We start from the raw sequence: 20,215 nt of genomic DNA, 5'->3' as shown, positions 1-20,215 counted from the left end.
TCGAGCTGTTATAAGCAGCCTTGCCTTTCCCGGCGCCCCCTCCCCCCCTCTTGTATATATATACGCCCCAAATATTCACAAATCATCCACAGGCGGTCAATTTTCATTCGACTCGATCCTACAGCACCTGCGATCACAACTCTCCCAGTGACCACGACTAAAACACTTCCGGATCTCTTCATGTCTCTACCATCACTCCCAGAAGTACCTGGAACGGAGCCAGGGCGATGTGTACTCGATTCTTTCAGGATTTCGATAGCAAAGCGAGTTGCAGATGCGCTTGGGCCACCGCTGACGGTCGAGAAGGTTTATGAAGGAGTGGACTACGGGAAGAAGGGTGTTGACTTTACCATTGCGTTGCCGAGGTTTAGGTTACCCGGTAAGATCGACGACTTGGCGAAGAAGGTGACCGAATCGGTGAGCGTTGATTCATGTATTGTTTGTTTCGAGCGAGGTAGAAACGTCGAAGGCACAGCGCCCACATTGCACAGTGTGGCCCAACACATATTGCGCATGATATGTTGTGGTGTAATTGCTGCAGAACCAATATGTTGCTGAAGGCTGGGCACGGATGGTTGTTGTGACCTCTGATAGAATTGAGATGTGGCGGGCGCAGGCTTGAGGGTTTGCTGAAGAGCGTTCCTTACACCCAAACGCCTCGCTATTTTGCCCATGGTCAATTGCGTTTGTCTTCCAATCCTTTGGGAGACCCTCGTTTGTCAATAACTTCAAGAACATTATCTCTTTAGGGTGATATCTATCATGTCTTGTCTGTGTGGCGGTCGCCCGTCAGTGTGGGCGCTCCTCACAGCGTGCATCAACTTTCGGACAGCCAATAACCTTCCAGTCCTGAAAGGTTGATTGATACTTTGACCTTCGAAAATGGCTAGCGAATACGTCAGTATAGCAGACCGTATACTCGACCTACAGTTTATTTTGCGGAGTTGTGACTGTTACAGGCTCTCCTAGGGATCATATGGCATGCACTTGTTAGCACGTTGATCTAGATTCTCATCGCTTCAGGAATACGAGAAACCCAAAAATTCCTCATGATAACTTGAATGATATGATACTCTCATCCACCCTGGACGATGTATCAAAACAGTTAATTCAGCTCAAATGACTGACTTATCTTCCCCTGTTCACTTCTAGTTTCAAGCCGATGACTTCATCTCTTCCGTCCAACACGACAAAGCCTTCCTCCACTTCATGTGCAACACCGCCTCCCTCACCCGCGCCGTCCTAACCCAAGTCCACACACTCTCGCACGACACCCCCTCCCAAAAGCCCGAGTACGGATCGAATACGTCCGGAAAGGGGAAGAAAGTCGTACTCGAGTACTCGAGTCCGAATATCGCCAAGAGCTTCCATGTGGGGCATTTGAGGAGCACGATCATTGGAGCGTTTTTGGCGAATTTATATCAGGCGTGTGGGTGGGACGTTGTCAGCTTGAACTATCTGGGTGATTGGGGAACTCAGGTGTGTTCCGCTCTCCTTTTCTCTTTTTGACCAGCCAAGTTGGGAGCGGAAAGAATCTGTGTGGCTGATCGAACCTTCCTTTTTGGGCCATGTTGCCAGTTCGGGTTGATCGCCGTCGGATTCGAGAAGTACGGCTCACAAGAAGAGCTCCAAAAAGACGCGATCAAGCATCTCTACGATATCTACGTCAAAATCAACGCCGACGCAACCAAAGACGAGTCCGTCAAGACCGCCGCTGCCGCCTGGTTTAGGCGCATGGAGGATGGCGACGAGTCTGCACTATCCAATTGGCGGGTCTGGCGGGAGCTGTCAGTGAAGAAGTACGAGGAGGAATATGCGAGGTTGAACGTGAGCTTCGATGAGTATACGGGGGAAAGTAAGGTGGGCAAGGAGTGGCAGGATAAGGCGTTGGAGAGGCTGAATGAGATGGGGTTAATCAGCGATATTGAGGGGGCGAAGTTGGTGGATTTGGAGAAGTGGAAGATGGGAAAGGCGGTTTTGAGGAAAAAAGGTTGGTCATTCCGTTCTACCGAGCGTCTGTGACCGCTGTTCTAACTGGGCTTATCGAACGCAGACGGAACGTCGATCTACCTCACTCGAGACATCGGAGGCGCCATTGAGCGATACGAGAAATATAATTTCGATAAGATGATCTACATTATCTCCTCCCAACAGGACCTCCATGTCTCCCAATTTTTCAAGATCCTCAAGCTCATGGAGTTCCCCTGGGCCGACCGTCTCGAACACGTCAACTATGGTCTCGTCCTGGGTATGTCTACCAGGAAGGGCACGGCTGTGTTCTTGGACCAGATCATCACGGAGGCTGCGGCGGTCATGCATGAGCAGATGAGGAAGAATGAGGAGAAGTATGCCGCTATCGAGGATCCGGAGTACACGAGTCTGGAAATCGGTATCACCGGTATCAAGATCCAGGACATGGCTGCCAAGCGGTTCGTCTCATTTCACCCCATTCGCATACTCTTCGAGGCGCACTCGTACTAATGTGTGTAATTGACGATGCGCAGAATCAATAACTACAACTTCAGCTGGGACCGAATGAAATCCTTCGAGGGCGACACCGGTCCCTACCTCCAATACGCCCACGTCCGTCTCGCCTCCGTCGCTCGCAAAAACCCCGAAATCTTCCCCCTCCCACCTCCCTCTGAAATTGACACTTCCCTTCTCATCGAGCCCGCCGCTCGCGAAATCGTATTCCTCCTCGGCACATACCCCGACGTCGTCAAGACGGCGCTCAAAACGCATGAGCCGAGCGGAGTGGTGACCTTCTTGTTTAGGTTGAGCCATGCGATCTCAAGTGCGTGGGAGACGGTGGTGATCAAGAGTGAGGCGGATGTGGAGAAGAAGAAGGCGAGGATGTGGTTGTATCTTTGTGCGAGGGACGTGCTTGGGGCGGGAATGAGGCTGTTGAGCATTAGGCCGTTGGACAGGATGTGAGCTGTGCAGCATATATAACGAGACGCTCGTGCAGTGCGACTTGGCGGTAGATAGACTGAAGACGTGTCTGCGAAGTGCTAATTTTCTTGTACTTGATGCCAGTAGTTTTTATTAGACGCGCATCATCTCAATGTTGCTTTCGACTAGGACGTTTGTCCCACATTGGGTACCATCAGACCTGGGTTATTCGTGGTCAAACCAGTTTCAGACAGATGCTGGCAAGTACGCACGCCGCCAGTTAGCTGGCTGTAACCGTCTCATACAGAGGAGATGACTGGGAATATAATTTTTATTACGTGTCGCTTGAAGCGAAGATACAGCCAAATGGTCCTCACGCAACTTGCATGGGTTTTGCAGCGCAAAAAGCATTGTACAAAAGTGTGTATACACTATCGAAGGACCGATGTATGTTGACACAGGCCGAAGTATGAAAAATAGCAGAAAGTACTAACACACAGAGAGAAGCAGGTATAAAAGGTATTTGTACTGGGTAAACGGTGAATCGGACGCGAAGCGGAAGAACATAACATACGTATCAAATCAAGGCTTTTGGGCGGTAACGGGGACATCACAAGTGCGTGAGATCACGGTATAGAACGGTGACTCTGTCGGACCACAGATAGTATGCGATATACGATAGCAAGTTCAGCTGCGCTCGAACACAGCGATGCCAAGAAATAATGGTGAGCAGGGTCCATCGAGCAAAGGCATGCAAAAAATAGTGAAAGGTCCGTTGATGACAGTGAAGACGTGTATGCAAAGCATCGTGCGACAAGACGTGAGATGGAGTGATTTCATAACCGACTACGATAGCAGGTCAGCACAATGGTTGGGAAGAAGGCGGGCTGAAGCACTCACTACAAGTACAGAGATAGCAGCAAAAGTAAAATTATCATGAGCCTGAGTCCGAAGCTGACGCAGTCGAAGACGCCGTTGCAGCGTCCACCGTTGGCTCAGGCAGCGCCCCCGTAATCCCTCCCACAATCCCTGACACTACACTTCCAGCCGCGCTCGCTGCCTCCGACGTTGCACTATCGATCGCGCTCGTCGCATCACTGAAGATACTTCCCGCATCGCTGGTAACATCGCTGACTACACTCCCCACGCCACTCGTCACTTCGCTCACCACGCTGCCCGCATCGCTCGTAATCTCACTGACAACGCTTCCGGCTGCGCTGGTAACACCGCTGACGATACTTCCTGCAGCACTGGTCACTCCAGAAACGACGCTGCCGGCGAAGCTAGTAGCTCCTGAGACGATGCTAGACGCGGCGGATCCTGCACCTGAGAGGATGCTAGACGCCGGCGAGGTCGAGTTCGTCGAGTTGGTTAGGATCGACTGCATCTCGGATATGCTGAGAGAAAGACCATAAGTCGTTGGAACGTCGTATTGCGTGATGTGGAGCCAGGGAAGAGTATATCCGCTCTGGTCGCCAACCCTGGTGAAAAGAGAAAAGGCCGTTTAGTATTATATATTTTCAAGATAACGATAGACGTGGGCTTACTGGATTGTGGCGGCAGCAAAGACATCGAGATACCCCAGTGGAATAATACCCAACGAAAGCAAAGCACCTTTGGTAAGAAGGACATTACCGAAGGTACCAGAATTGGCCGTGCCTCCAGCTGGGACAACGAAGCTGTCGAAGCTCTGGTCGAAGTGGGCATACGTGGTATTATCCACACCGGAGTCGACTTGGGAGAATGTGACGGTCAAATCGGAATCGAGAGGGTTCGCGAGCTGAAAGGAGCAAGTTTAATCGTTCATTAACAAATCAGTTAGGGGCTAATGGTGAATAGAACGCACATCGAAATTGATAGAGACAAGATTATCGAGCAGAGTATCCAGAGTTATGAACACGTTGATGTGCGTGATGATTGGCGCAGCATTCATGCCTGGAGAGACGGTGCACAATAGCAATTAGGGTACATGTCACTGTAAGATGAAATGGATACTTGACGTACTCTCTAGACTGGTTTCGATAGTTATACCTTCCAATGCAGGAACAAGAGATCCATACGGTGAGCTGTCCTCGTCTCCTTTGATGGTAAGCGGAAGACTGTCGGAAGACTGCACGAAGTCGCTGATGAATCCTTGTGCGATTGTGTCGTTGGCATCATCTGGCATGTAGTGGAACTCTGCCTCAACCGAGTTATCGCCTGGAACCAGGTTCAGGTTCTATGAAGGGATGCCCTCATGAGTAATCTTCTTCGGTGTATAAGCAGAGAAAGACCTACGTCAATAGCTGCTCTTCCAATCTTGATATTGTCATAGTACACGGCGAAGGACACGTCGTCCGTGTCCAGGGAAATGTTGGAGGGATTGCTGAGCGCAACGGTCAAAGGTGCGACAATATACTCGCTCCCGCCATCACCTCCACTGCCGGTCACAGAGACGTTGCTGAGTTGCGCAGTGCCGCCCAGTCCGTTGAGACCTGTAAGCGAACGTCAGCAGGAGTGCCTGTTATCTTGCCTAACAAAGAGCTTACCAGCCAAGCTTGTCGTCACATTGAATCCAATCTGGAATATATCGTAAGTGAGGTTAGAAATAGGGTGACTTAGTGATCACACTTACACCTGCGATCGGGACATCGCCGATAGAGGTCCTGGCTACGATATTAGCCTCCCCATTTAACTCGAAGCTGACTCCCTCTGTGTCCGTCACTGCCTCGAAGAACGCCGAGAAGGCGTCATTGTTCAGAGAAGTCAATGTCGCATTGGAAAAGCTGATGGTCAGATCGGCGACATTTCCTGTAGATACGCCGCTCTCAGTTGGGGTCGAGGGTACAACCAACTATAGACGGGTCACGACGTCAGCAATGAGCAACGGTATGTCGCAAGTAGGCGGGTACCTCGGCAATATCGGTTCCGTCAGACGAAAGAGTGATGTTCTCGCCTGAATCGACAACCTGGAGAGAGAAGCCGAACGGATTCTTGAACTGGGCCAGGGTGTGCTCCGAGCTGGCTAGGGGTGCAAATGCTTCAGAGTCGTCCGTCATGACTAACTCCAAATCGGAAAGCATGATGGACTCGATGACCGTGAATTTCTCCCCAGGTAATGTCACGTTCAGCGTCTACAAGAATTTAGCCAGTTAGTGCACCATGCCCATGCCATCAGGCAACCAAGTCTCACCAAGGTTTTGAAAGCAGTCGTCAGCCATCCAACTGCGCCACTTGCACCAGGAGGCTGCACTGAATCTCCCTCTACGTTCAAGGTTGAGTTTTCACCGGCCAGGAATTGAGTAAAGAGCTGCCCGATGGTACTGAGATCATCACCGCTCTGAGGAATCAGGCGACCGGAAAGATGAAGGGTTGTGTCCGATTCGGCAGCCAGGAACAGATTGTCACCCGAGAGCGCTGTTGAAAAGAAAGTCAGATAAAGGAACTTTACGAACTCGTAAAAGCATAGGACATACATCCAACCTCCAGACCCTCATAGAATGCGGAAAACGCTACAGTTCCAAGCTCGATCCCGAGTTCTAAGCAACAGTGATCAGCCTTGAATATGGGTGCTGTGGTCAGCGCAAAACTCACGTGCAGGTGAAGGGATGTCAGCATCTGTCTCGACATGGATCCCACCGGCCGGATCGTCCGAGGGAAGATCAAAATTGGAGATTGTCACGCCAGGAAGGTTGTTGAAAGCTTTGAACGTGAGGTTTTTGCTAAGATTGACGTTGTCGAAGGCAGTCCCGAGGGCGGTCACACGAAGAGCAGTTGTCGATACGATCCACTCAAAGCTCGGATTACTGAGAATATACTCCGTGAACGTCGTGAACCTGATAGCAAGCGCGGTCAAGTGGCGGCCAATTTGATCACAAAACAAACCCACTCATCAGTATCGAGGATGGTAAGATGCGCATCAGTCTGATAGTTCGGAACACCAGAGTTCGCAGCCGAGCAGACTACAATCAATAAGTGCATCAGCATATAGGATTGTTTCCGATGTAAAGGAACATACCGGGAGGAAGCGTGATCTCCGCAATGTCGTTCCCATTCCATGACACCCTGATTTGATGTTTAATAAATCGGAATATGAAGAGTGGGCTGTTGGGATTCTCACGTCACAGGGTCCACAAAGGTGATCAACGCATCGAGAGGACCAGCGTCAGTCAGAGAGCCAACGAGAGACAAGTCGAAGCCTTCATCAGTTATATTTCTGTTTGAGGATCAGTAACGAAAGAGTGGCTTTTGTGTGTAGTAGGAAACCATACGTGATGTTTGCCTCGTTAAAGGCGAGAACAGCTTCGTCTACTATGGTTTGAACGATAGGGGGCGCCACAGCACCTATCAAATACAGAGCCGTAGAATCCGTCTAATGGCAAGACCCGTTACGAGGAGCTATCCATCTTGAGGGATGACACACGTACCTGAGCGGGGACATTCGATTGGTTGAACGTGATGTCTGCGGCGAAGGCTAGTAAGGGAGGAAAGGCGTCAACATTGAAACGAGATTTAAACAGAATGAAACTTGCATTGATCGATCCGAACTTCACTCTCGACATCAAGGTTAACTTGAAGGTTCTTGAGTGCGGCCAGGATGGCGTCGTCCACGTCAAATTGGTTGCCGCTAGTAGTGGTTGGTCAGTCATAAGTCATGTTTGGATGCCACTAGGTGTACCAACCTCACACACGACGAATTACCATCCGTTACGACGGACTAATGAGCTATGTCAGAAGGGAAAATCTCGCCTCGTCATGATGACGCACCGTATTGATTTGCGAGCCGTAGTCCGGATTTGCGAGTGCAATAGCGAATAAGTCTGGCAGGGGCCCTAAATCCACGCCATTGTCGGAGGCCCCATCCGTTAAGAGCGTAATGATAGTCGTGGGATCAAGGTTAAAGTGGAATGGTAAATCCTGAGAAGTGACGTTCGAGTGTCCATCCGCATGGATAGGCGATGATGATAGATCAACATGGTCAATATCACCGAGGGACAAGTTGCGGAACGTCGCATTGGCAGAAGCTTCGATAACATTCAGTCCGGCCGTGAACGGATTGGAAAGCGTGAATGTGGCTTCGGCAACTCCAGTCTGCACAATATCGGTAGGAAATGTCAAAGAAACGGCGGAGATGAGAGACTCTTGAAGCCCGGGTAGTATAACATTCAGCTCGAGAGTCTTGAATGCGGTACTCAACCAACCAATCTCTGCTGTACCAGGTCCACCCGGCTCTACGCTATCACCGTCGACGTTGAGCGTCTGGTTGACTCCGGAGACATACTGCGAGAAGAGCTTGTCTATCTCGGATAGATCATTGTCGCTCGGTGTGACGATTTCGCCGGTCAAAACTTCCATTGTGGTGGACTTCGGTGCAAGTGAGAGGCTGTCCCCCTCGATGGCTGAAATAGGAGCTTGTCAAGATACAGCTTATGAGGCATGCAGATGTCACTCACGGCCGACCTCAGTGCCTTCGAAGAAGGCGAAGAACCCGACCGTGCCAAGGTTGATACCGAGATCTGAGTAGGAGTCAATAACTATCATCGTGCCAAAAGAGGAAGGAATATTTACCGGCAGGGGAAGGAATAGATGATGATGTGTTGAACGTAATGCCTCCGTCACTCGTACTACCAGTGAGATCGAAGTCGCTTATCGTCACGCCAGGCAAATTGTTGAAGGCATCCAGAGAGATGTTCTTGCTCAGGCGTACACCATCGAAAATGGTCCCAAGTGCAGTTACCCGGAGGGCGGAGGTCGAGACAATCCATTCGAAGCTCGGATTATGCAGTAAGAAGGTGGTGAACGACGTGAACCTGAGTGTTTCGCTTGGTCAAAAGGTTCTTCGAAAGCCGCACTTGAGTTGTTGTGGACAACACTCACCCGTCTGTGTCAGTGATAGATAAATGTCCATTGGTCTCGTAGTCCGGCACACCGCTATTTGCACTAGCACATACTGTAGATGCCTTTCCGTCAAGCAGATCCTGTAAGCCCTGAAAAAACATTGAGTTTACTGACCCGAAGGAAGGGATATCTGGGCGATGTCGTTGCCATTCCATGAGACACTTTACCATAGCATTAGTACCTAGTCGGTATGTGCAGAGCTTTTGGAACTCACGTAACAGGTTCGACGAAGGCAATCTCCGCATCAAGTGGGCCAGTGTTGGTCAACGAACCCGATAACGACAAGTCAAAGCCCTCATTGGTGATATTCCTAGATCGGCGATGTTATTCTGTGGTAGCGTAGGGGGAATACGGGAATACGAACGAGATGTTTGCTTGGCTGAACGAGAGCTCCGCTTGATCAACTAAGGTCTGGACGATCGGAGGAGCTACTGCCCCTATCAGATAGAGAGCCGTGTTGTCTGTCTATATGCCTGTCAATGTTGTACATCAGTCAAAATCAGTCGGGATTGGCTTACGAGAGCAGGGATATTCGATTGGTTGAAAGTCAAGTCGGCGGCGAAGGCTAACGCAGAACGAGTTAGGAAGAAAATACGTTTCTCAAAAGCGATGTCCTTACATTGGTCAATACGGACCCCGCTCTCAATATCTAAATCGACGTTAAGGTTCTCGAAAGACGCAAGGATCGCGTCGTCCACATCAAACTGGTTCCCACTGGATAAAATAAACATGTGAGAGATGGTCAGTGTGCATGAACCGGATGGACCTCACCTGACGCACGAGCTGCTGTTATCCGTCACGACAGACTGTATGATCCGAGCTTCAGTGTAAGTTACATGCGACGCCTACTGAAGGGGCTCACAGTATTGATCTGACTGCCATATGTGGGATTCGCCAGTGCAATAGCGAACAGATCAGGCAGCGGACCGAGATCGACACCTGGACCAACATATCAAAATGAGACGCGAAAATGTGTGGACCTGACATATAATCAACAAACCATTGTTTGCAGCACCATCGGTCAGTAAAGTAATGATGGTCGTGGGATCAAGGTTGAAGTTGAAAGGCAACGACTGCGAGGTAACATTTGAATGACCGTCGGCATGAATTGGCGAGGAAGAGACATCGACATGGTCAATGTCTCCGAGGAACAAGTCCTTGTAGGTCGCGTTAGTCGTGATCTCGAAGACGTTCAACCCAGCCGTGAAGGGGTTATCCAGTGTAAATGTAGCCTCTGCGACACCCGTCTGCACGATGTCAGTCGGGAAAGTCAGTGAAACTTCTGATATCAACTGCTGCTGTAGTCCTGGCAGCGTCACGTTCAAATCCAAGGTCTTGAACGCTGTACTCAGCCACCCGACGGCGGCAGAACCAGTACCAGAGGGCTCCACCGAATCCCCCACGACGTTGAGGGTTTGGTTCGCGCCTGAGACGTATTGCGAGAATAACGTGTCGATCTTGAACAGATTAGCGTCACTTGGAGGTATGATTTCGCCACTCAAAGGCTCGCTCGTGTCGGACTTTGGCGCAAGCGAGAGGCTATCACCGGTGATTGCTGCGAAGAAGCCGTCAATACGAAGTCAGTCAGATAGAGCAGAAAGACGCACGGCCGATCTCAGTCCCCTCAAAGAAACCGATGAAGCCAACTGTTCCGAGATTGATGCCCAGGTCTGAGTGTCAGAAATGTGATCAGCACTGAAGACTTCGACGGTGTACAGAGGCCACTCTACCTGCGGGCGATGGGATTAACGCAATCGTGTCGAACTCGATACCGCTGTCGCTCGTGCTTCCCATGAGGTCAAAGTCACTGATTGTAACTCCCGGTAGATTGTTGAACCCGTCGAGAGAGATGTTCTTGCTCAAGTTTACGCCATCAAAGTTCGTCCCCAGTGCAGTGACTCGAAGATGAGGCGTCGAGACAATCCATTCGAAGCTGGGATTGTGAAGCAGGAAGCTCGTAAAGGAAGTGAAGCTGTGGCGTGTGTTAGCTCGCAAACATCTTGAAAACCGATAGGGGATGGGACCTACGCGTCGGTGTCCGTGATTGTCAAGTGACCAGAGGTCTGGTAAACGGGAACACCCGAGTTTGCCCCAGCGCACACTAGGTAGAAAATAAGCTGGTGTTTCCATTCTCATGTTTTAGACTCTTACCAGGAGGCAACGAGATCTCTGCAATGTTGTTACCCTCCCAAGAGACGCTGCAAAGTGCAATGATCAGTCCCTGCGAATCTTTTTCGATGGTATATAGGGTTGCATACCTGACTGGTTCTAAGAACGTAATTTCTGCGTCGAGAGGGCCTGTACCCGTCAGAGAACCGTTGAGAGTAAGGTCGAAACCAGCGTCGGTGATGTTACTGTAGGTAAAGGAAGACTCGATTCAGCCACCAGAATACGATGTCCGAGCAACCTAGGAACGAGCCTGATGTTGGCCTGACTAAATGTGAGAGAGGCTTGGTCCACCAAGGTCTGCACAATCGGCGGTGCCACTGCTCCAATCAGGTATAGTGCTGTCCCATCGGTCTTGGATAAAGATGGTCAGTCAAGGGTGAGTTCGGCATACGTCGAGGAACTCACGATCGCGGACACATTGTATTGGGAGAACGCGAGATTGGTGGCAACTATAGAGAATATCAGCGCGGCTACGCAGACCGTACTCACCCAAAGTTAGAGCTTACATTCGTCGATTTTCGTAGATGTTGAAATTGCCAACGTCACATCTAAGTTCTTCAGTGCATTGAGGATAGCATCGTCGACATCAAACTGATTCCCGCTGAGAGTAGAGAATTAAGTATCGTGAAAGATGATTAGGAGGAACGGTCCTACCTGACGCAGGTAGAATCTGACCCATCCGTCACTACCGACTGCAAGGAAGAAATCAGCAGGCCGCCGAAAGATAATGTAAACGCATAATACCGTATTGATCTGGGATCCATAGTCGGGATTCGCAAGGGCGATATTGAAGAGATCCGGAAGGGGCCCAAGGCCCACACGATTGTTGGCGGCGCCAGCTGTCAGGAGTTTGATGATCATTGTAGGGTCGAGGTTGAAGTTGAAAGGTATCTGCTCCGAAGTAATATTCGCGTGTCCGTCGGCATGGATAGGGGAGGAGGACACGTCGACGTGATCGATGTCGCCCAAGAACAGATCTTGGAAGGTAGCGTTTGCCGTGATATCCAATATGTTGATACTCGCCGTGAATGGGTTGTCCAGAACGAAGGAACTCCGTGCAACGCCGGTCTGCACGATATCAGTAGGAAACACCAAGGAAGCGCTGGTAATCAAATTTTGGTGCAGGGCAGGTATGGTCGCCGCGAGCTGAATCTCTGATAGTGCAAGCTGCAACGACTCGATAGGTGTCGAGTCAGTTGAACCTTGGATCGTTGTGTTCGAAGACACTCCTTGGAGGTAATTCTCAAGGAGTTGCTGTCCGATTGGTACCGCACTGCCCTGTGGGGTGTAGTGGACGTCTGTTTTAGATATCAGTACCAAGATACGACCTTGGTATGACATACGACGCACCGATGTTGTATGTGTTGTTTCCAGGTTCAATCTCGATATCGCTCTAGAGGAAGTATTAGTAGGCTGTGTCGGATAGAAAGCAGAGCTCGTACTATATCCGCCGTCCCGACTTGAGCACCCCTGTCTTATGATCAGCCAATGATGAAGGAAACTTGCACGAAGAATTATGAATACTGACTGGAATTCGAGAGGAAAGGCGACGTCGCCCGCACCTACGCTATAGATCAGTAATCCTGAGCGAGGGGATTGTCGAGGAATTCACCTATCGTGATGTTGCTGGAAATTTCGTGGTCAGATAGCAAGTCTTGTAATAATGGAAGGAGAAAATACCTCGGATTGAACAGCGCCGCATTGACCGTGATCAAGAGATAGTCCGTGAAACCCTGGGCCACATCCAAGTTCGAGACGGTGACGGGTTGCGTGCTCAGACCCTGCAAGCCAGCAATGGTGGTATCTACCGTGAAACTGATATCAGTGAGGCTGAGCAAGCCGACCGCAGTGTCAGCATCGGTGTTCGCATTCCCCGAGAGTGTCATGGTCTCATTGACATTGACAGTCGTATCTGCAAGGAACTGCTGGAACGAGCTGTGCTTGTCCCCGAACGCAGACAACGGGACGTCGGAGAACGTGAGGTAAATGATGCGGTTATCGACATCCGTCGTGGTCGGGCCCTTCGGGATGGCGAGCTCGCCGATGAACGTGCCGTTGGAACCAATCGTAATGTTTTGTTCGACGGCTGTGATATTGATAGGGAAGCCGAAAGGAATCGTGAACGCAGCATTGGCATCGTTGCTGCTTGTCGAGGGATTCCACACCGAATCTGTGGAGAACTGGAGATTGAGCTCGTCCAAGGCGACCGACTTGATGATATCCAGAGTGCCGTTGTTGGGCAAGACTGTCTGGACCTGAAGGGTCGTGAGCATAGTGGTCATTGAGGTGCACCAAAGAGCGTACCTGTAGACTCTTGATGCCTTCGTTAAGCCATGTCACCTGTTCCCCTGGTCAGCGAAACCTCTAACTAAGCAATCAGGAGGGTCTCCGTACGTTAGTAGGTCCAGCACTGTCTCCCCATACGGTGACGTTGCTGTTCATGCCGTGGACATAATTGTTGAAGACGGTGGATACGTCGGCCAATCCTGAGTCGGAATCTTGTGGAATAAGGCGGCCAGCTAATGGAAGTGACGTCGCCGACTCGAATCCAAGAGTAAAATCTGACGACGCCACAGGACCCAAGTTCGTATCTCCGAAGTATGCTTGGAAGGCGATGGAAGACAGCGAGAACCCGACTTGCGAGGGCTATAGGAGATCTTTAGAGATTGAACTCGCTCTCATAGTGGCTACACGTACGTTTGTGACTGTGCTCTGGATTGTGAGGTGTATTCCACCTTCGGGATCGTTCTCTGGAAGATCGAAAGAGTCGATGACAACACCATTTGCGAGATTGTTCAAGCCCTTGAGTTGGACGGACTTCGATGACAGGGAGACTCCGGGAACGGATATACCTATCGCCCCGCACAGCTGTGACTACAAATTCCCGACGAACAGCTAGGGAATACTCACCGATGGCAGAAACTGAACGGATGAATCGTGGTGGGATTCAGCGCTTAACGGCGGTTCGAATCAGACACGTAGACTACTCACCGGTAAGGTTCTCCCCAGAAATTTGCCACTCGAAGGTCTCCGAAGTGACTAACGCCTAGATATTTCGAGTCAGACATGGATGTGCCTACATGGTAGGAAGGGACCTGCCTTGGTAAAATCAGTGAGGTGGTCAACGTCCGCGACATTGAACGTCGTATCTACAGAGAAGTTCCCGCCAACGTCGCCGGTGATATTGATGTCAGGCATCTGTATGTTCCCGAGGGACCTGTTCTGCCATGCGATGTCCAATCCCGAAGGGAACGATATAGAGGCATCAACTAGCGTTATAAAGTTCGCTATTAGTGACACGCAAGTGTTGTGGCACGACTAAATATCGTACATGGTCCAGATTGGTCGATGAAGCCCGAGAGTGAAGTGGCTGGGGAAGGCATCAGTGACGCATCGTATGAGAAGCCTGTTATGCATTCTTACCGAACGAATCCTCCGCAATGTCGCTGATGAGAACGTTGTTCACGCTAGCGTATATGTTCCAAAGAATCAGCTTATGCGGGTGAATATAGAAAGATGTTAATTACCCAAGGAGCGAAGCGTCAACGATCTTCTGGACAATAGGAAGAGCTAAGATAGGGAGCAGGAGGTTGATTGAATCGTCCGTAGTGGTAGTGACACCAGACTGCATGTACGTCAAACTAGTGGAGTAATCGCCTGTACCGAGATCGTCAGAGAGCTTGCATAGTGAGCGTTTCAGAGACACTTACCGATGGTGACGCCTGCGGTGAGATTTACGTCGGATTTGAGTCCCTTGAATGCCGCGTCCACGAAATTCGGCAGGTTGAAGTTTCTGTATCGGGAGTCAAACAAGCTCGTTACTATCAAGATTAGGCCAAAACGTACGTGTAGATATTGTCGCGACGCTCGAGTGATGACTTGGTACCGTTGAAGTACGACTTCAGGTCCGAGTATACGTCACTAACGGCACTAGGTAAACCGAGAAGACTACCGAATAATGAGCGACATCTCCTTCGTCTGAGGGACAAGCAAAAAACCAACCTATCGACGTAGTCCCTTGGTGAATGGGTTGATCGCTTCGCATTGTCCGAGAAACCACTCGTATCGAGGTACTGATATCCTCCCAGCTGGACGATCCCATCGAGTTGCTCTGTGTCCAAACCAGCCTCAACAGCCAGGCGACGCGTAACCGTAAACAGGGGCTCAGGGGCGAGGTTCAAGTCCAAATTAAGGTTAGGTGACGTGGTGTTGTCCTTTCCTGCAGACGAAAAGTTGGTGGCCATCGAGATGGAGCCAAGGTGAATACCTATCACCGTCATGAGTCAGCATACGAGTGTGACAAGACCGCAAGCTAAGATGACATATGACATACCGAAAGCGGACACGTTTGATTCAACCTGGGTAATCTGCAAGTCCGCAGTGAAGGGATTGTTGAGGGTGACCGTCACATGGGTGTTGTTGTCCTCGTGTCCAGTAGTGTCCAAGACTAAGAGGCATTGTTAGTCTGCCACATGTTCGATGGGAATGTAGAATGAACAACATGTACCTTCGAGGGCAGCAGACTGCAATAGAGAGGTGTTCAAGCCAGGTAGAGTCGCGTTGATACCGAGCGAATGGATAGCCTGCAATAACGACGCCACGTTTGTGCTACCGTCGTAGCCCGAAATTTCGAGGTCCACATCTAGAGGCAGGCATAGCTAAGCCTTATGTTAAGAGAAGGGGTTGGTGAGGTACATACTCTCGCCTCCAACGAACTGGTTGAGGGTTTGCGATCCCTCAGTGCTGTTGTTGGGCTAGCGGACGATGAGTATCGAACCGAACTGAAAACTTCGAGGCTAACGTACCGCGAATATGGCAGTAGCGGACACCGAATTGTTGCCCATGGCCAGAGTAAGATTTGGTAACGTGGACGTTCCCAAAAGACCAGCTCCGCGCCACAGTTGGAGAACTAATAGATTCAGGATTAGTACCTAGGACACCAGGTGGCAAGCAAAGACTTACCCAGATCGCCGGTGAAGAGATTGAGATTGGATGGGTTGTATATGTCAACTATCATGTATGTAACTCAGCACGTTTGATGCCCGTGAACAAGTCTGCTGGACGCACCATCAATTGAGAGCGACAAGCCTTCCGTCGTTCCGCCCACAACGTCGATGCTATCAATATCAACTAGACCTTGCAATCCTTCCAGACCGTCCAATCCAGACGTCACATTGAAGTTGATAGGGTCAAGTGTGAGCTCTCCGATGCTCAGATTGGCAATCGCCCTAGCATGTCCGATAAGTTGGAATTGGTACCATGCGCCGTCCGTTAAATCGGTTGCTTTCAGGTAAAGACTCATTAGTACAGATCTCACGTGAAATGGCCGGAAACGCTAGGACTTACTGAATTGAGAGAAGATCGAGTGCATGGCGTCAGGGATCGAGAGCGCCGTGTCTGCGATGCTGATATTGATTAACCCTTCAGTGTCCTGCGGTCCAAGGACGTTGATCGCGGACGTCGACGCCCCCAAAGGCTACAAAGATTTGTGCAAGTCAGCACAGCGACGCTGGCCAGGAGCTTGGACGCACCGTCGAAAGTCCAGCCACTGCAGAGCCATTCTTGCTGATGTTGAAGGCATTTTCGATCTGACCAATGGACAGGTCGAAACCGAATGGTACCTCTGTAAACGAAGACTCAGTGTACAGCAAGTTGGTTATCGTGAGCGAGATGACGAACTCAGGGAAGCTTGCACCGTGTTCGTGTTCGCAACCGGGGCCCAAGGATCATCCGAAGAGAAGTCCAAATTCTGTAGCAGATCGAGATCATAGTCGAGTTCAGCCCGGCGTACTGCAGTATCCCGTGAAAAAGGAGGGGAACAAGACGCACGAAGTTTCCGATAGTGATAGTCTTGATGGGGGCGATCTCGCCGGTCGGATCCTTCAGTGGGACTGTCAACGACAACGCTTGCAAGCCCGTCGACAGCCATGAAATAACTGTCCCGTCCGCCTGCTCCGTCGACAGACCCCTCGCAACGACAGGCGAACTCTCGCTATTCAGGTACCGAGTGAAGAGATCGGAAATGACGGCGAGGTCGGTCGTGGAATTGTGCGGCACAAGGACGCCACTGAGCGTGATAGTGTTGTTTCCGGGGCTCTGGAAAGCATATGGGCATGAGCATGAGTGCGCTAGCCGCCACCACATTAGCGGCGGCTCATAAACATGTGATACTGACGATGTTAGTGTTGTCGCTTGATCCCAAGCCGAGATAAACACCCTGATAGCTGAGGGCGAAGGAAACGACGCCGAGTCCGAGTTTAAAAGGGCTGGGGTCGAAGAACGAAGGTGAGCATGCATCGACCTCACAAGCGAGGACAGGTAGGTCGGCACTCACCTAGGGTTATACAGCTCCGTTGTGGCAACGTAGTTGATCCCACCGGCTGGGCTGTCACTAGGAAGTTGGAAATCTGATTGGATAATCAGCGGGAGAGGACAGGCATCGAGCGTACGTATCTCTCACCAGTTATCACAGCGTTGTTCTGAAAGTTGTTGATCCCGTTCAGCGTGATGTCTTTGGTGAACTGTCAAGATGTGAGTAACGACTTTTCCCGGAAGACTGCTCACGACTCAAATCTTACTTTCAGCCCTTTCGAGATTGGCAGCTTCAGCGCTCGAGCTTCAAGGTTGTCGCTCTTCAAACGCCAGGTAAAGTTCTGGGACGTCACCATGTACGCGGTGAACCGTCCAAAAGCGTCCTCATCCGCGACCGTCAACTCTGTTGTCTGGTTGATGTACGCTCGCCTGATTTTCGGATTGGCACTAAGACTTTGTAAGGAGAACGTCCCCAGAGGGACTTCGTTGTCTCCATCCAACCAATAGACCGAGAGTGGTTGGGTGAAGGAGATGATCGCAGAGAACACGCCGGTATGGAAAACCTGTGAAATGAATGACGCATGAGTGGCTGGAAGCTATGTCCGAGAGGCCGAATTCACCGTTCCGTTCAGGCCCAATGTGAAGCTGCCGCCATATGATTTGTTTTTAGCGTCTCGGAACGTCGTTCTAGATAATGAAGTGGGCTCACGAAGTATTTGACGGCTGGATAATTGCCGCCGCGTCGATACCAATACTCGATACATCGACAATATGTTGTGCGATCGCGCCGACGACGGGAAATAGAATCACGAAGAGCAAACCGATGCCGATGAGGGCGCTGACCACCAATCCGAGGAGGAATATTTTCTTTTCGTAGAACGGAGTTCCCTCCTCGACTGCTCTAGGCTCTGTTTCTTTCGACGCCAGGGCAGCACCTGTCCCCGCACCACTAGCGCCAACAGCCGCCCCTTTCCCCACATCTTCCCCAGCTTCCCCAGATTCTCCACCTAACGCTAATCCAACGCCTCTTCCATCTCGGGGTTCGTCTTCCACAGATCCATGAGCATAGCTGGCAGCGTTTCCTATAGCATGATTCCCGGCGACGAAGCAGCCATACACGCAAATGAGCCCGTATATCAGCCCGACGCATCTCGATAAGGCGAGAACAAGCGACTCGGAAGGACGAGCACACAAGGAAACGCGTGAAATTGAACGTACCCGGTAAGGAAGCTCTTGACCCTCCGCTCTGTACAGAGCCAATACTAGGCGCAGGGCCCTCGAACAGCCCACTATCTTCTCTCGGTGAATGTTCCGCCATGGTCGAGCGTCAAACCTCGAAGACTCTCCCGACTGGCAAGGGTAGGAGCGTTGAGGATGAGTGGGAGGAGCTCTCGGGGGGGACGACGCGCAGGCCAGGAAGATGTAGCCGAGGCTCGAGACGCGAACCAATCCTGAGAATCATATGCGTAATTTTTCGAGGTTCGTACGATGCATGCGACCTGATCAGTTGCTTCGGAAATTGCGATCACGAGGGTTCCGCATCGTCGTCGATGGTAAATGGAAGTGTTATAAAGATGACGGTGCGTTCTCATGCATGTGACTGATATTCTAACCGAGAGAGGTCTGGGTTTCATTTACGGCCCATCATACAAACACTTTCAATGCGCCTACAATGGAAGAAGAAAAGGATCAGTACTCGACTTGAAACAGGAAAGAAAAGAGGAATGAACATATGTTGTGTGGCCCAACAACACCGCCGGCTTCATGGGAATGGACAGGCGTCATTCGAAGCTGGCACGGATGCAAAAGAGAGAAAGAAGCCACGCCCATTGGCAGCCCCACTGTATCCTGTCCGCTGAGAGCAAATCGATGGATTTGGATTCGACTGAGCGTTACTAGCAGCGACCGCCACAACCCCATTTGTCGACTTGAAACTCTGACTCGGACAGAAAGGAGAACACCGTGTCGACGTCGCTGAAAAGAAGAAGAAACAGCAACACTTGCCCTACGTATGCTGTAACTTTCTGGATATACACTATGTGCCAGACGATGGCTAGCATAGGTACTGTATATATGCCTCCCAGCCCCGACCAACAAAACCAAACACAACTGCGCAAGAAAGAAAGCCATCCAAGAACGGATGCCGTTCTGACTTCCACTGTGCCACACCACGTGGACCACTCAACTACAGCAAGCACGAGGTGGTGGAGCCGCAAAGAACCAAGGCTGACCCTCAAGCCAAGAAAAGGATGCTATAATTGGTCAGAAGATCGCTGAACCGGCGGGGCGTGCATAAGTGAGCGGTGGGCGTCATCCAAGTTCTCCGGCACCGTACTAGTAAGTACTCAAGTCAGATGGGAGGTAAGTATAAAAACGTGAAAGAACCCCTCGTTGACATCCTAACCTGTATGTGCTCCAGTAAATGATTACTTATGTCGAGAAATTTACGGGAAATTCGCCTTTCCGGGTGCTTCCGCAGCCGTCGATCACTTATGGATCGGCCGGCCGCGGCACGGCACAGCCACGCCACGTGCGTCCACCTGCCTCCGTTGGGCGTCGCGCTTCGCGCGCCGCCACTTTGCTTCCAGTGTTCGAACACTTCATCTCTCTCGGAGCTCTCCATTTCGTCTCGATGGTTTCACTGTATATATGCTTGTATCATATGTTTCTCTCTATTGTAATTACTTTGAGTGACCTCCAGTACCTGCAAGTGTCTTTGTATACGAGTTTTTGTTTATTTTCTTCTCAATTCTTGAGGCAGAGGCTACCAGATGGCACCGTGTGGCCCAGAAAAGTTTGAGTGATGGCCAAGGTCAGCCGAAGAGCGTGCGATGACGCCAAGACCTCACGATGGACGAAAGCTGGTCAGCCGCTAAATATAGAGCGCGATGCGCAAAAGAGACGGGCTTGAACGCACTGACGCCATGCCGAAATTTAAGGAATAAGTTGCAGAGCTCGTTCGTTT

General features: G+C 50.7%; 2 protein-coding genes across 2 annotated transcripts; one reads left to right on the top strand and one right to left on the bottom strand.

The window, feature by feature from the left end:
- Positions 1 to 35: 35 nt before the first annotated feature.
- Positions 36 to 3,218, top strand: STEHIDRAFT_145938 (arginyl-tRNA synthetase). Its single transcript, XM_007302086.1, has 5 exons — positions 36 to 417; positions 1,153 to 1,479; positions 1,579 to 1,990; positions 2,054 to 2,429; positions 2,505 to 3,218. Exons 1-5 carry the CDS (start codon positions 181 to 183, stop codon positions 2,932 to 2,934), a joined length of 1,782 nt encoding a protein of 593 aa, XP_007302148.1. The 5' UTR covers positions 36 to 180; the 3' UTR covers positions 2,935 to 3,218.
- A 608-nt stretch (positions 3,219 to 3,826) lies between these two features.
- Positions 3,827 to 18,568, bottom strand: STEHIDRAFT_154965 (uncharacterized protein; the record flags this gene model as incomplete). Its single annotated transcript, XM_007302085.1, has 74 exons — positions 3,827 to 4,373; positions 4,440 to 4,672; positions 4,739 to 4,827; positions 4,897 to 5,110; positions 5,170 to 5,366; positions 5,421 to 5,451; positions 5,507 to 5,725; positions 5,784 to 6,005; positions 6,065 to 6,288; positions 6,348 to 6,410; positions 6,466 to 6,707; positions 6,761 to 6,833; positions 6,890 to 6,936; positions 6,992 to 7,087; positions 7,143 to 7,243; positions 7,299 to 7,345; positions 7,425 to 7,498; positions 7,554 to 7,588; positions 7,639 to 8,270; positions 8,325 to 8,387; positions 8,440 to 8,681; positions 8,749 to 8,821; positions 8,884 to 8,930; positions 8,984 to 9,079; positions 9,134 to 9,234; positions 9,288 to 9,334; positions 9,389 to 9,483; positions 9,550 to 9,575; positions 9,632 to 9,708; positions 9,770 to 10,324; positions 10,377 to 10,439; positions 10,500 to 10,741; positions 10,798 to 10,870; positions 10,921 to 10,967; positions 11,028 to 11,123; positions 11,177 to 11,289; positions 11,344 to 11,387; positions 11,445 to 11,539; positions 11,593 to 11,630; positions 11,683 to 12,236; positions 12,289 to 12,331; positions 12,381 to 12,408; positions 12,467 to 12,500; positions 12,551 to 12,564; positions 12,619 to 13,193; positions 13,243 to 13,278; positions 13,333 to 13,584; positions 13,636 to 13,790; positions 13,849 to 13,860; positions 13,930 to 13,977; positions 14,019 to 14,207; positions 14,270 to 14,308; positions 14,362 to 14,405; positions 14,466 to 14,595; positions 14,649 to 14,731; positions 14,785 to 14,886; positions 14,941 to 15,205; positions 15,272 to 15,385; positions 15,446 to 15,580; positions 15,638 to 15,692; positions 15,744 to 15,847; positions 15,901 to 15,948; positions 16,006 to 16,221; positions 16,285 to 16,414; positions 16,470 to 16,561; positions 16,618 to 16,687; positions 16,768 to 17,034; positions 17,114 to 17,204; positions 17,273 to 17,345; positions 17,399 to 17,459; positions 17,517 to 17,813; positions 17,871 to 17,895; positions 17,960 to 18,332; positions 18,469 to 18,568. The coding sequence occupies 74 exons, from the start codon at positions 18,566 to 18,568 to the stop codon at positions 3,827 to 3,829; spliced, it is 10,473 nt and encodes a 3,490-aa protein (XP_007302147.1).
- Between the last annotated feature and the right edge of the window lie 1,647 nt (positions 18,569 to 20,215).

Source organism: Stereum hirsutum (genome assembly GCF_000264905.1).
Source record: "Stereum hirsutum FP-91666 SS1 unplaced genomic scaffold STEHIscaffold_4, whole genome shotgun sequence".
Taxonomy (NCBI): domain Eukaryota; kingdom Fungi; phylum Basidiomycota; class Agaricomycetes; order Russulales; family Stereaceae; genus Stereum; species Stereum hirsutum.
The sequence above is the reverse complement of the archived record's forward strand: the minus strand, read 5'-3'. Positions and strand labels throughout refer to the sequence as shown.